This window comes from Staurois parvus, unplaced genomic scaffold, assembly GCF_062004578.1.
Source record: "Staurois parvus isolate SC_StPar_1 unplaced genomic scaffold, SC_StPar_1.0 ptg000054l, whole genome shotgun sequence".
NCBI lineage: Eukaryota > Metazoa > Chordata > Amphibia > Anura > Ranidae > Staurois > Staurois parvus.
Window position 1 is genome coordinate 2,528,201 of NW_028317850.1, and position 15,966 is coordinate 2,544,166.

Sequence of the window (15,966 nt, forward strand, 5' to 3'; positions counted from 1 at the left end):
GTTTGTGGGAAGCACAAGGAAACCACATGGTCAAAAAGACCATGCGGTTTCCCTGCGGACACGTTCTTAAAAAGGTGCATACACCTTCTTCCTGTAGGAAATGCGGCACAGTAGCCCATTCAAATAAATGGGCTGCCATGCCCGAGCATATGTGAGCCACATGTTCCACAATAGTGTGAACCAAGCCTTATTGCTGTCTGTCTACTTGTTGCAGATCTTCCCTCATTTCCTGGCTGGTGAAGCTAAATCAAAACAGACCTCTTGCCCCCAGAGTAAAATGTGACCCATGTGGTATGGTAAAAATAGAATCTGGATGTCTGGAGTCATTACAATATGTGTTATGCAGAGCATATTATGCAAATATGTGCTCGACACTAGGAGTCCATTATGTGTCTGATACTAGAGGTCATAAAATACAGTTTATTTGTGACTAATATGTTGCAGTAGACTGGACCCAAAGGAGAGCTTGGAACAATTGGGGATCATCTGGTGACCTGATGCTAGTAATGCCTGCCATAAAGCTTTGCCCACAGGCCAAACGTTTCTAGAAATAGCCAAGTTCTTGCCAGCTGACTTCCAATGGCATCCTCAGGTGTTCACTGCAGCTGGCCCTTTTATACAAAGGGATCATAGAGCCTAATAACCATAGTGGTGTACTGATCAGAGAGGTCATCATTGAACCTGGCAGTCATATTGATCCCTGTAGAGCACCACACTAAGTACCAGCGCTTAGAGCGCGATCGTCCAAAAACACAAGTGTTCACATACTGCTCCAGCAGCAACTGTATCCTCTAGGTGTTGGTCTTTTCAATGTAGACAGACACACATACATACACAGTCAGTGCTGGTCACCATCAAAACATGGACCCAAGGTTGGATACTTTATCCCACCCTATACACTACAAAACCTTCAGGCTCCATGACCTATACCAGGATTTACCAGCCCTGGCAAAAACTAAAAAGACAGTTTTCTATACTCAAAATGCACCCTTCAAGAGCCCTTCAACTTGCATTGGTGAGAACCCTGGGTGACCTTGTGACATGACTGATGCTGTGATGTGACATGATGTTTTGTCTATACATACATTATTCTATACAGTCAATTTATAAATGCATTTACAAATTCACTTTATGGAATTAAAAATCCTTTGATGGTAATACAATTTTACTTTAAGGTCTTGTTCACACCATACGTGCTGAAAGGCTTATGGAAACTGACACGCAGATTTCAGTTACAGAGACATCAGTTTACATCAGTTTTCTTTCTAGCACCTTGGCTAAAAATTTACAATATTAAAAAAAAAAAAAAGTGAGGGGTGTACTCACTTCTGGGAGATACTGTATATGTGCTGCGGTGTGAACAGGCCACATAGAGAACAAGTGATTTTGTTGTACCCTTGCAGAACGCGTGCAGAAAAACTAACATCCAGGGGTGGACTGACCATTTGGAAACTTGGGCACTGAAAGGCTTATGGAAACTGACACGCAGATTTCTGGGGTCAGTAGGGGGACCCATGAGATGCCCCTTGGAACTTTTCTCATAGGCTTTCTTGAGTTTGGGCAAGGACACAGGGGCCCCATGATCCCCTATTGCCCGGGGGCCCCATGAGTTGTCAGTCCGCCCCTGCTAACGTCTCTGCATCATGGTGTGAACAAGCCCTATCTGTACATTCATTGTGCCATCAACCATTCTGAAAATCATTTGAAATGTCTACGCTCACAGCAGCGTTCTGTGACAATGTTTGTAGATTTAAAGTAAAGGCAGCAACAAGTACATGAATTAAGAAGTAAAGGTGATGCCCTCACTGTACCAAACTATTCTACAACCCTGAAAATCTTCACTTTATTGAAGGAAGATATTTGTCTTCGCTCACCGCTGAACCAACCATAGCAGGCGATCAAGTCATCAAACCTCTTTGCGTTGACCAAAAGCTGAATATTTCAATAAATTTGCTGGCGGCATTCCTGAGAAACGTGTTATTAAGTTGTAAAGGTTTTATATGCTGACAGTGTGACATGCTGAGGAATTGTATAATTACAGCGGGGTAAATGCAGGCTTTGTCCTTGGTCCAGGACGCTGGTTTTTAGTTAAGCTTCACCTTGCAGTTTAGCTGCTCTAACTATCAGTTAAAAGTGCTTGCATGGGAGAATTCCATTGTGAGACTTTAGCTTACAGCGCACACATTGTGATGACACTCCTGCAGTTTCGGTACATGAAAACATATCCACACAGCAGCTTGAAATTCTAGTAGAAATCTCTAGTGATGTTTGGAAGCACCTTAGTAGAGCGTATCATTAATTTTCTGCTCAACAAGCTGATTGGTATCCTCACGGAGAAGCATATTATTTCCCTGCACATGAGGATACACAGCCACTTCCCAAAATGTCACCAACTGGTCAGGTAAAAGATAACTAAAGGTATACCTTTTTTTTTAGTTTTGGATGGAATGGAGAGAGTTTAGCATGTCTGTCGGCTTATATTGCGGTCTGTGTCCCCGGTAGGGAGTTTCACCTTCTCTATTTCTCTATTTTCTAAAATTTTGGGTTGTCACAGAACAGAAAACAAAGGCAAATCTTCCATTGGAGACACTAATTCTGGTGACATCCAGGGAGTCTCTCACTTTGGTGGAATTTCCTGTTTTTGGCTATGGGACAATGAAGGGAATTTTCCCCAATAAGGTAAAATGTTATAAAAATATTTTGGCTTTAGTTCTAATATAAGGAAGATCTTCAACATAGAACAAAATCTTAAAAGTCAGCAGCTACAATACTGTAGCTGCTGACTTTTAATAAAAGGACACTTACCTGTCTGTGGATCCAGCTCTGTCCTCACTTGAGCCAGTTCCTCGCTTGTCTTTGGGTCTCTGTTAACTGTTGGAAGCTGACTGTGACTCCTAGCTGCTTCACAGCCGGATTCCCACTGCGTATGCAGGAGCCGTGCTGCGCTCTATGAATGGTCCAACAGCCTTCTGGGACCTGTGATAAGTCCCAGAAGACTGCAGGCAAAGGGGGGGGGGGACTTCCACTTTGGACCCATTCCCCCCCAAAACATATGTACTAAATGTGGTAGGGGGGGGGGGCAGAAAAGTGGAACTTCCCCTTTTGGGTTTTACATTAGCAGTGCTCTTTGAAGAATGATCCGTGTTCAGAACGCTCTTCGGAGTGCCTTTGACAGGCAGCAAGGAGGTGTTCTATCACCTCCTCACCACTTGCTTTAGCCCCTTGAATCCTGCACTAGTGCACCACTATGGCATGTGGACCAAGTGTGGGGCACTCACATTCAAAGGAATGAGTCACATGTACTGCCCATGGAACATGAAAGTGGGGCTAATTTTTGGGGAGCTCCTATTGAATAGAACAGGTCACGTTCTGTGGGTTCACGTTCTATGGTTGGGATCATTTCTCTGACGCTCCCATTCAATAGAACGGTGATGTTCAGTGGGCGGTACTGCTCACTGAACACGATGGTGGGAATGTAGATACATTTTCCAAAGCATAGCGGCTGTGGCATGTGTACACCCAGAGCTCAACCGTGTGGTTTAATAGCCCCCCCAAATGCTAGTGTTAACAAGACCTAAGGGCCCATTCGCACAGGGCCATGTTTTACTGCCATGGAATGCACAGCTCTTGCATGCATCCCTGTGCCAGCATCCCATTCATTTCTACTGGGACATGCGGCTATTCTATGGGGACACACAGCTGCACAGGCAAAGTCGCTATGTCCTAATATAACATGCAGGAGGGTGCAGGTGCAGATCCCCAAGCACGCACTGTATGCATTTGGGGACACGCACACACCCACATGTTATATTAGGACACGGCAACTGCGCCCGTGCAGCCATGTGCCCCAATAGAATAGCTGCGTATCCTGAATTCCAGGATTTTTTTTTCTTTTAAACACCACAATAAGTTACCTTTGATCAAGAATGTTGTAGGCCCGATTGGCTGCTGGTTACTGGAAAAATCATGGCTCTCTGATGCCATATCCAGCACAAAGTGCTATACTTCGGCCACTACAGCAAAGCTCCCAACTGTCCCTCTTTTGAGACCAAATATCTCTGTCCCTAATGCAGCCTCAGTTGTCCCTCTTTGTGATCTGATGGGTACAACACTATACAAAATGCAGTGATGTATTTAGGCTTCGTGCTGCCCTGGGCAATACAAAAATCAACCCCCCCCGGAGAGGCCCGGACACCGACCAACACCCCCCCCCCCCATGAAGAGAGCCTGACATTAACCAACCAACAACACCCCAGACCCACCCCCACCCGAGACAGCCTTTCATTACCACCCCCCCCCCCCATATACTGGCCACCCCACCTGCACCCCGGTGAGAGAGAGAAGGCACTCAGCTTCACAGCTCCGGACATCCCAGGGAATGAGAGTCAGGCTCTGCATACACCATAGCCCGCAGCCTCTCTCGTATCCCACCTGGTCTCCATGCTGCATGTGCCCCTTCTTCCATCCTTTCTTCCCGGGGGGGCTGCCCCTCTGAAAAATGCCGTCCTAGGCAAATGCCTTGTTTGCCTTGTACTAAATATACCCCTGACAAAATGTACTATTTTACGACCAAAAGTGTTGTACTAGGCTAAACTTTTATCCAACCTCTATATTACTGCAATTGTTTTTTTTAAAAAGCTAATATAAAAATCTAAATATAAGATATAAAAAAAATAAATAAAAATAGAAGTTGAATAGGCAATCATTTTCTACATATTAGATCTTTGTGGTCCATGTAACTGTGGCCATAGCAGGGACGTGCCCTTATCCTACATACTCTGGGCTAAAGGGTGTCCCTCCTTATCTTTTCAGAAAGGTGGGAGGTGTGCATGTGATCACCAGGAGCTGACATCCACTTGAGGCCACTTAATAAAAACGTCATGCTTCTAATTCCATAATCTCCATAATCATTCTTCGAACCCAATTATACTCAGCACAAAAGAGGGCAAAGGCTATATGTGTGAATGTATCTGATTTTTTTCTGCGGTTCTGCAGAAAGAGGCATTGTTCTTTTCCACTCTGATGTGAAATATATCAATAAAACATTGTAAAGTAATAATAATAATAATATAATCATGACTGGTGCAATACTGGTTGGCACCACAATACAGTAGGCACCACCTGTTGTGGAATGGTTCCGCATGACTATGGAATGGTTTATTATGGGTTGTTGTATTTATATGTTATTTCTCACTCTGCACTTGCATCAATATTGTGTCTGAAAACACTGGTGGGTGTGAAATGTTACTAAAACAGTCTATAAAAATAGATTCAAGGTTCCGCAAAACAGCTCCTGATGAAGACGCCAAATGATACTCCATGACAATTAAATCTATTTCAGCCCAAATAAAAACAAAGCATGAATACAAATAAAAAAGGGATTAAAACCATTGTGCAACCAAGCTATAGAAGTGTTATGGGGTGCGTTTGTGACAACGCAGATATGGGAAGCATCTACTTTTATAGGCATTGTAGGGACAGATGGAAATCACGGCTTGTGACCTCCTCTATGCTGTAAATGCAGACCCTCCCCAGGAGAGGGAAGCGCAGTGATCAGCGTCATCTACCAGTGACAGGAAACTATAATGGCCAGTTAGGGCTCATTCACATAGGTGTTGAAAATAATGCATACAGAGTCTAGTTTTGTACACATCTGTACGCAGCAGTATACAAAGCTGTAGACCCGTTTAGACACCTGCATCTGACAACCTTAATGCTGCTGCACTGTGTTCACCAGGCACTAGTGTTGGACAGGGAGGGGATATGGAGATAAGGAGGTGGCAGGAACATGAGGACAGGTCTGTGTTCTTTGTAATGTAGAAAAAATGGAAGCAGGGCTGACACCATGTGCTTAGGAATTCAGAGCTGTGTTGTCAGATCAAAGAGGAAGGTAAAAGCACACTATACTTCTAACACATCAATAGTTATTTTTTTCGTACTTGCCACATGTTTAAATGGACAAAATATATTTTTTCTTTGGAATATGCTTTAAGTAGCTGCTATGTAAATAGGACATACTTTGGGTATGTCATTCTGTGCTAGTGGTAGGCCATAAAAATTAGTGGTTAACTGCTTGCCAAGCCGCCAAAGAACATATGCTGCAGCAGCCCATATAGAAGAAAAATATATTTGAAATATATTTTTAAAATATTCTTCCCAAATATATTAAAAATATTCTTCCCAAATATATTGCCATATATTTGAAATGCTACAATTTTGGCCATATTCAATATATTCAAAAATATATTTAAATAAAGAATATATATATATATATATATATATATATATATACACATATACACACACTGCATGTTGAAATGCATTTTTATTATATATGAAAAATATTTTTAAAAATACATTTCAAATATACTGTATGTCTTTAAAGATACAAATCTATATTTTTGGGATGCATTTACAAATATATGTCAAAATATAGGTTAAAATTACTTTAATGTTAAAAAATATATTTTTTTTAAATATATTCTTCAGATTTTTTTTAACATATATAAAAGTCATTTTAACATATATTTTTACATGTATTTGTAAATCCATTCTAAAAATGCAGATTTGTATTTCTAAAGACATACAGTATATTTGAAATGTATTTTTAAAAATATTATTCATATATTTTGTAATAAAAACGCACTTCAACATGCAATATATATATATAAATATATATATTTATTTATTGACATATATTTAGAAATATATTGAATATGGCCAAAATTGTAGCATTTCAAATATATGGCAATATATTTGGGAAGAATATTTTTAAAAAATATTTCAAATATATTTTTCTTCTATGTGGGAGGGTGACAGCTATGGGTACTAATACGTTGCTATCTGTTTCCGGGTTGGGGACGCATGCACAAGTCCCTGTCCACCTACTCCCCTGTGATTTTGAACAGCGGCAGTTCATCAACAGATCTCAGTCAATGATTCATGACCAGGACCTGCTGATCCGCTATGTCGAATCACAGCCTAGAGCCCTGATAAACAATTACACAGAGGGAACAATCACTTTGTTTCCTTTCCCTGCTAAGCAGAAGAAAGAAACAAATTGGTGTTTAGTGAAAATCAGCTACAGTACACACATTAACACTTGTTAGACACACAATTAACCTCTTGATTGCCCCTTCCCAGCCAGTGTCTTTAGTACAGTGACAGTGTATATTATTGGCATTGATCACTATATTGGTGTCACTGGAGATGTCAGTGGCAGTTAGTCAGTTCTCACAAAGTGTCAGTTAGTGTCAGATTGCCCACCGCACTATCACAGTCCCACTATGAGTCGCTGTTTGCTGCTATTACTAGTATATTTAAATAGATAAAAATTCCAGTATATATACACCATAGTTTATAGATGCTATAACTATCATGCAAACCAATTAATATACACTTTTTGGGATTTTAGTTACTAAACTTATGTAGTAGAATATATTGTGGCCTAAAATTATGAAGAAATTAGATTTTTTTTTAAACAGAATGTGTTTTATAGCAAAAAAAAAATATTATTTCTTTTCACAACTTATAGACTTTTTTCATTTATATAATAAAATATAAAAAAAACCCAGTGGTGATCAAATACCACCAAAAGAAAGCTCTATTGGTGTGAAAAATATTATATAAATGACATTTGGATACAGTGTTGCATGACTGCGCAATTGCTAAAGTAGTGCAGTGCCGAATAGCAAAAAATGGCCAGGTCATGAAGTAGTTAAATTTCTACTAAAGTGAGATGCAGAATTAAACAGCAAAGAATGATTATACTAGAAATTAGGACAAAATTAATATTAGGCTTTTCCAACACACCTTCCAACCCCTAATATAATGGAGCAACACCATTCAGAACACCATTTGGGTCATCCACTTACATGTATTTGATTTTCATTCTTGGTTTCTGTCTGCTCTGATTGTACACTCCCATCAGCGGGCAAAGTGAGTCTTAGCCGACAAATGTTCCCCTAGAGGAAAATAAAATGACGATGTTAGTAGATTATATGTTATACCAGCTTGCTGTCAATATATTGTTAGCCTACAAAACACTTTACATTACTCATTAGGAATTTCATTGGTATGAAGTATTTTATTAATGGTTAAAGTATTCCAGCCGAACGATCTTAGAGGTATAAGAGACCATTAAGTGGCCAAGAAGTTTCTAGCAAACAGTGAAATACGTTTTGGGTGAAGAGGTCCTTCAAGAATCTGCTGTATGTACTTAGGTGTCATGGTTCACTGACAAGCTACAAATATTTAGCACGGTCCCTAGATGTTCTAACATATACAGTACTTTGATTCCTAGGAACATTGTATAGGTCATCATCAGTTACACAGTAGTCACTACAACCCTGTTGACATATTTGAAGGCTTACTAGATATAATCAGAAGGACGGTCAGGAAATAGAGCTGAGAGTATGACTAGGAGAGCACTCTAATTTATCTCCAAATATAAATATATCTCCAAAAATACAAACAGCGAACTTCAAAATGTTTGCCAGCCAACAGTAATTTTATGAGCAGCCATTTTTTTTATTAAAGCAGATCTCCTGGATACACAAATATTGTCTAAATACAAAAGGCCTGTGTATTCTTACGTGAAACTTGATGTGATTTGTGTATTTATTTGAGATTGGTACAGAAATCCAGTGTGAAACGTTACCTCTGTGAAAGAACTTCCTCCAAAAAGGACTAGTCACTGCTGCTCTCTCTACTTGTGCAGGGTGACTGGTCTTGTCCCCGCCCCCTCCTGTAGTTTTTAACAGGCAGTCTGTAGTAGGTGGGCCTGCCTGGTCCCTCCCACAGCTCTGCTTCTGGACAGGCTAGGTTTAGCACAGTAAGGCTTCACGTACATGATCAGCTGCTAAACTCCAGTTTAGGAGCTTTAAGCATTTTTTTTGCCAAAGCTCCTACACTGAGCTCCATAAAAGCCTATGTGTTCATGTACACATAGGCTTTTAGCAGAGTTTAAGAGCTGCTCTGTTTAGGTGAGGTTAAACCTTCCTCTCCTGAACGCAAAAGAATCATGTTCAGGATAAGAACTTTTTGACCGCCGGCCGCAGGAAAACACAAAACGTAGTTAAAACGCAGCAAAAAAGGGGTTACTGCAGTTGCCGCATTTTACTGCATTTTTACTGTGTTTTGCATTTCCCAGCAGCAGGCGGTCAGAGTACACTCGCATGTGATCAATGTCACCAATACTTTCACAGGGTAATATCTGGGCTGGCAAAGGCATTTGGTGGTGCACACAAAGGAGTGTTATTTCCTTTTTGGATCTTGAAGAATACATTACATGAAAGTATTTACACCCCGGAGTTCAGCTTTATTATATGTAAAAGAATTACTTGTACATTCTAGTACTATTAAAGTATATGTGAATCCTCACCTTCCGTTTAGGTAGAAATGACAGGTAAAACATTTGTGCATAGATATAAAAATCATTATTAGACATGTGAGATTCATTTCATTCCGAATTCAGATGTATCCAAATTCCAAATCACAAGTCACAAATGTAAATGAATCCTCAAAAATTTTCCAAAAAAACGTAATTCTAATTTGATTGAAATTCGATTTGAATTTGGAAACGAATATGAAATGTAAGCATGTTGCAATTCTTAGGGCTCGTTCACACTTGACTGTTTTCCCATTTCTTGCCAAACGCCCCTGTAGCGTTTGACAAGCCTTGGTCCGGCGTTTGTGGGGCGTTTTTAAAGCTCCACAAACGCCGCATGCGCGGTTTAGCGGCGGTTGCTAGGCATTTGCCAAGCGTTAAAAACGCCCCACAAGCGCCTATAATGAAGTTTGAATGGTGTTACCGTTCCACAACTGCGTCGCGACCGCACCGCAAACACCGACCGGGCGTTTGTGGAGCGGCACCATAGACTTGAATAGGATGCTTCAACTCCTCCTGACTTGACCAGAGGCGTCCATTTTCCCGCGTACAAAGCGACACAAATGCTCCCGTTTGAACAGCACTATGTGCTGCAATGTGCAGAATTTTCCCAGGCGTTTGGGAAACGGTAAAAACGCTTACCAAACACCTGTCTGCCGCTTGCTAACAAGGCTAGTGTGAACGTAGCCTTAGACGTGAAAAATTTGGCAGCCACATCCGAACAGAAAAATATTTGAATGCCGATTTGAATTTTCCAAATTCGGTCATATTTAATTCAATTCGAGAGAATTCAGAAAATTTTAATTGAATTTGAAAGTAAATAAACTAAACTAAACAAATTCCAAAAACAAATTTAACGAATTTAACTAAATAAAAATTTTTCGTTCTGCACATGTCTAAACGTTCTAAATAATTTTTATTACTCCTTTTTAAAAGTGATCAAATAACCGCTGTTTTCAGCAGCATAAGAGATTTAGGGAGCTGGGGGTGAAAATATGCAGAACACTGATCTTCCCAGTGAATGGATGTGCAGGGGGTGTGTCAGCACAACTCTGACCATTGGAAGACAGACAGGCTATTCTCCCAGTGCATCCAGAAAACTGATCACAATGGGAAGGATGTACTTCTATGACTGGCGTGGTCAGTTTGAGATAAGAAAACGGGGACTGGCAGGATCACCAGAGATTCCACAACACAAAGAGAACAGGGTACATTTTCATACAAGTCAGGGGCAGACTGACAATTTGGAAACTCGGGCACTGCCCGAGGGCCTGGGGTCAGTAGGGGGCCCATGAGATGCCCCTGGTACCTTTTTCATAGGCTTTTTTGAGTTTGGGCAAGGACACAGGGGCCCCATGATCCCCTATTTCCCGGGGGGCCCCATGAGTTGTCAGTCCGCCCCTGATACAAGTACATGGTACAACATATCAGGAATATGAAATGTTGGGGTAACATTCTTTAAGGATTACTCAGGGAAGTGTATGTTCCCCTTGAAAAGTGGATGATAGTATGTAGCTGTGTTCACTTTGAATACCCAATCAAGATTTGAGTATTTTTGCTAGTACACAATTGGATATGTAATGTGAGCACAACTGCACCTTATTCCCTAAGAAAGAAAAAAAAAAAAACATTCACTTTGCTAGGTAAAGAGTCTCTGGTCCAGGGGTGGACTGACCATTTGGAAACTCGGGCAGTGCCCGAGGGCCCAGGGTCAGTAGGGGGCCCCATGAGATGCCCCTGGTACCTTTTTCATTGGCTTTTTTGAGTTTGGGCAAGGACACAGGGGCCCCATGATCCCCTATTGCCCGGGGGCCCCATGAGTTGTCAGTCCGCCCCTGCTCTGGTCCTTTCATTTCTGCCTTGCAGCAACGGGGTCCATTGTTTGAACACCAGTCAGGACATTATGGGGTCATTTCACTAAAGGTTACTGCATGCAATATGAAGGTCACGTGACTCTGCGATATTTTAGAAATGTACAAAATAACAATAAGAGGAACTCTGCACTGGCCAGGAAGTGAAAAGTATATAATGTATCAGTGTGAAAATGTTCTCTGAGCTCCGGAATGGAAATAAATTGTAACATCTCATCAGAGGGAGATGGCTTTGTGAATGAAAGCACACTAGAATATTTTCATAGTTTCTCAATATTGCTGTGTGCCTTCTGGCGCAGTGTCAGGGCCCTTTCACACAGGTGGACCAATCAGGTCTCTATATTCTCAATGGGGAGGCAGATGTAAACAGACACGTGTCCATTTACAGCCACCTACAACCGATCTGCTAAAAACACACAGATAGGAATCCGTTCACCATCCATCTAGAGTAGGGGTGTCAAACTGGTGGCCCTCCAGCTGTTGCGGAAGTACAATTCCCATCATGCCTCTGCCTTTGGGAGTCATGCTTGTAACTGTCAATCTTGTAATGCCTCATGGGACTTGTAGTCTGGCAACAGCTGGAGGGCCACAAGTTTGACACCTGTGGTCTAGAGGATTGGATCGGATTGGTGGTTCATTTACATCCGATTGCCCAATAGAGAACAGCGGGCTGTGTCCGTATCCACTCCACTTGTGCCTGTCATCCACCTGCTCAGTGGGGATGAGCAGAAAGATCCCCCACTGAGCAAGCGGATACGCTTGGGGGAGTCCGCCCATGCGAAAGCGGCCTTAGCCAGAAAAAAAAAGTGAAAAAACGACACAAAAAATAGCACAAAATGTAAGCGCTAAATTGCAAAACATAAATATTTAACGCATCTGGTAAATAATTCATGTATTTAGTCAACTGATTGCGTTTGAGATAAATACTGCATTAGTTATTTTATCTCTAAAATTCATGTGGTATTTATTTCTCAGCGAGTTGACTCCATTATCTGCATGGAAATTGTATGTTCTCTCTGTGCCTTTGTGGGTTTCCTCTGGGTATTCCGGTTTCCTCCCACCCTCCAAAGACATGCTGGTAGGTCACATGGCTCCTTTTTAAATTGTCCCTAGTATGTGTATGTATGAATATGAGCAAGATCCCTTAGACTGTAAGCTCCTCGGGGGAAGGGACTGATGTTATTGTACACTATGTAAACTGCTGCATAAATTGTTGGTGTTGTTCAAATACCCGAAATATAAAAGAAATAAAATAAGTCTACCTGAAAATATATATTTAGTGTTTCAATTCATCTTGACCATCTACTACTGGACACCTGTAGGGAAATCCATCAATTGATCCTCAGCCATGCAGAGGGGTTGTATGCTGTGCTAAGAGGGGTCACAAGTCTCTGTACTTCCGATAACACACAGCATCTAGTGATTTGTGAACGGTTTCCTCCAATAATCTATACATACAGCAGAAACAGCTCTGCTTCAAAGATGTTTAGGTAAAAATTGAATGTCTTATTACTCAACATAAAATCCTTTTCTCTGAGTTCACTGACGGACACAGCTCTTGACCACTCCAGGGAGTACCTGAGCCTCAACACCGCGTCCAGGGAGGGAAGAGGGGCATCTACTTACCAGTCCAGCGGAGTATGTGGGTAAGGCTAACATGACTGAAGTGGGGGGGGGGGTTTCACCCAGGGGAATACTGTGACACGGACTCCAGCTCCCAGTGGTATGTGTCCCCATGAGACATTAAACTTGCTGATCACCCATGTCCAGGATGGGGCTCATTGTGGCAGACCCAGCACTTAGCTGAAGGTCTGCGTGCAATCGTTGGCCAAACTGGGGTGACCAATGGATCTTGATCATCCAGTCTGTCACCCAGCCTGGCTATTGATTGAAGATCTTCGCAGGAAAAACCCATGGAAGAAAAAAAGGGAAAAAACTATGGAACTGAGCAAGGAACTACATACTCCTCAGTAAGCAGAAAAAAACGGAGCTGCCTATGGCAGATAGGGGATTGTATACCAGCTAGGACTGCCCATAGGCGGTGCTGTGTTTTTTTTTCTGCCTGCTCCAGTAGGTGGCGTGATGACCCTATGGGCAAGAATAAAAAGAGCTATGTCTGTCAATGAATGTAAGTGAAAGAGAGAGGATTGGATCATGAGACTGGTTGAATTGAATGAAAAATCCTCTGGTAGGTCTGCTTGAAGGCATGGGGGAACTGCATGTTGATAGACTTATATTGCTTCACATGTAGGTTGGCGTCACTTCATGTCCACCTCATGCGCATTGGAGCCTCAGGCCACGGTACAGTGCTCTGAAGGATCGGCACTTTCCTTCAGAGCGCATGCGCCGACTGTCAAAAAGAGCGAATATCTCCTAAACGGTGCTTGTTTAGGAGATAATTATTTTACCTACAGGTAATCTTTAATATAAGTTTACATGAAGGTAGAAGATACAAAAGTTGGGTTGCTTCCACTTTAAAGATAGTGTCCTTCACACTTGTTAGTGACACCTGTCCCAACACTGAGACACTTTGAGAGAAGTAGGTTTAAGCACTGATTTTCCTGCCCCAGCTTTTCTCACACTGTACATCATACACTTCACTGTACCCAATCTGAAGCCACTGCATTCACTCCGAAAAGCCTGGTGCACATAATTTCAGGCCCAGTCCCTAGGAGGGTTCCGTTCTGCAGCAGGCCCTAAGATAAAGACTTAGACACTCGGTGGGGTGCACCAAGTTCAAGTCACCCCCAGCTACAGAACCTCTGCCACCACCACCCCCATACAGGGGGAAGCTACAACACACTGTTAACCCACAAATAACCACACATTAACCCTTAGTGGAAAACACCAGCGATGTTTCGGCACCTGCCTACATGCTCATTCATACATATGTATTTTAACTGTGTATTTAGCTGTTTGCCTGGTGTTCAGCTTTAACAATCAGTAGCATGTAGGAATGTGGAAGGGTCCTTTGCAGGAAAAACACAATGTATTCAGAAATAATAGTCACACACTACAAAGCAGACGTTCACATAGTGCATGCATTGTGTTTTCTCTTTCAGCGTTTGACAAAAGCTACAACCATTGGAAATGTCAATATGGGGGAAAATGATTAGCCTCTCAAACCAGCTTAATTTCTAAGAATATAATCCTCAAGTAAATGTCACTGGAGACTGCAAGAAAATGAAACCACTGAAATCAGATCGGGCACAACCAAGAACTCAGGAGTGCCAGGTTTATCGGAGGAAGAAATATAAAGTCTGCCACAAGAACAATTATGTAAGCAGGACATTCCAGGGTGTGAACTTGGTTCCAAGAGCTGCATACCACACATGACTAATACAGATTATGACAGGTACGGTCAAAAATAAAACCTGCATACATCAAATTGTGATATAATAAAGGTGGCAACAAGCAAATATAGTCCAAGAATAAATTACAGCTGAACATTACTGCTTCTTGGAGATCTTGTATAATTGTACGTTATGACACAAGCCAACACATTTCTCTCTTTACAACAGCAAAATGTATAGAAAAGCAGTCATTCTGGACACAGTAGTTAGGGCCCATGCACACGGATGCTTAGAGGTGTAAAAGCTAGGGCTTTGGTAGAGCCTCACATGTTGCACACAGTTGCTGATACAAGTGGATGGCTGCACATGATTGTGGTCGGGTAAATGTCAATGGCTTCTGCATCAACATTTATCCATGCATGCACATACCACACTTCTCCCTGAATGCAAAAGTGGCTCATGCTGGAAAAAGTGCCATCTGCACATGCGTGGGTGAACACCAATGCAGAAGCCATCTGCCCCATTTCACACAGGACGGACCCTGTTTTGATCAGCAGGGGATTGGAGGGAGGTGACTGTAAAAACACACATGCCAGTCTATAGGAGTGAATGGACCTTCAGATCAGGTCCACCTGAACAACTGACAGGGGAACCTGATCAGACTCTTCCTGTGAAAGGGCCCCTGATCATTCACACGGGCACCACAAATGTCTGATATATTGTTTGTAATTTAATTACCTCCTATCACTATCAGTTCCATCTAGTGGCCATAATTTTTGGGTTTTTTTGTTCTTTTTTTTTTAGTTTTCCAGGAAAATACCACATTAGGGAACTAGTTGAAGCTTCCGATCTTAGGAAATAATGATATTACAAACAATACAGCAAATGTTTGTAGTGCCTGTGCGAATGGTTAAAGTGGTTGTAAACTCATGCACATATCCAGTGAAGTGACTGGCCTCAGGTGTTACACAGTGATGAAACAAATCCTCCTACATAAGTTGTACCTGTTTATCTATAGCTTCTCTTCTCTACATCTGTTCAAAATGCAGTTTATAAAGCTTGTCTAAGCTGTCAGAAAAAAGGGGGCGGAGAGCTGAAGGGGAAGTTCTGCTTAAGCCTTTGTCCCCCACTCCCAATTAAGGATTGGCACCTTTGGGGAGCAGGTACCCAAATTTGACAGGTACCCACTCCCACTTCCGCTGCGATCGCCTAGGCGTTCGGAAGTTGTCCTCCCCCCTTCCTCCCTGTAGTCTTCTGGGACACGTGACAGATCCCAGAAGACTACGGGGCCATTCACAAAGCACAGCGCTTCTCGTGCATGTGCAGTGGGCACCCGGCTGTTAAGGGTGCCCACACTGAAGATGCTGGTGCCAGTGAGAGAAAACGGACGGTGAAACCAGCCGTGGTGAGGACA

General features: G+C 42.0%; 1 protein-coding gene across 2 annotated transcripts in view; it reads right to left on the reverse strand.

The window, feature by feature from the left end:
* MYZAP (myocardial zonula adherens protein) overlaps positions 1–15,966 on the reverse strand; it is a 134,400-nt gene that overhangs the window by 83,460 nt on the left and 34,974 nt on the right. For both annotated transcript variants that reach the window (XM_089667736.1, XM_089667743.1), the window contains exon 2: positions 7,875–7,964. In XM_089667736.1, the coding sequence (XP_089523862.1) occupies positions 7,875–7,964 (90 nt within the window). The remainder of the gene's footprint in view (positions 1–7,874; positions 7,965–15,966) is intronic.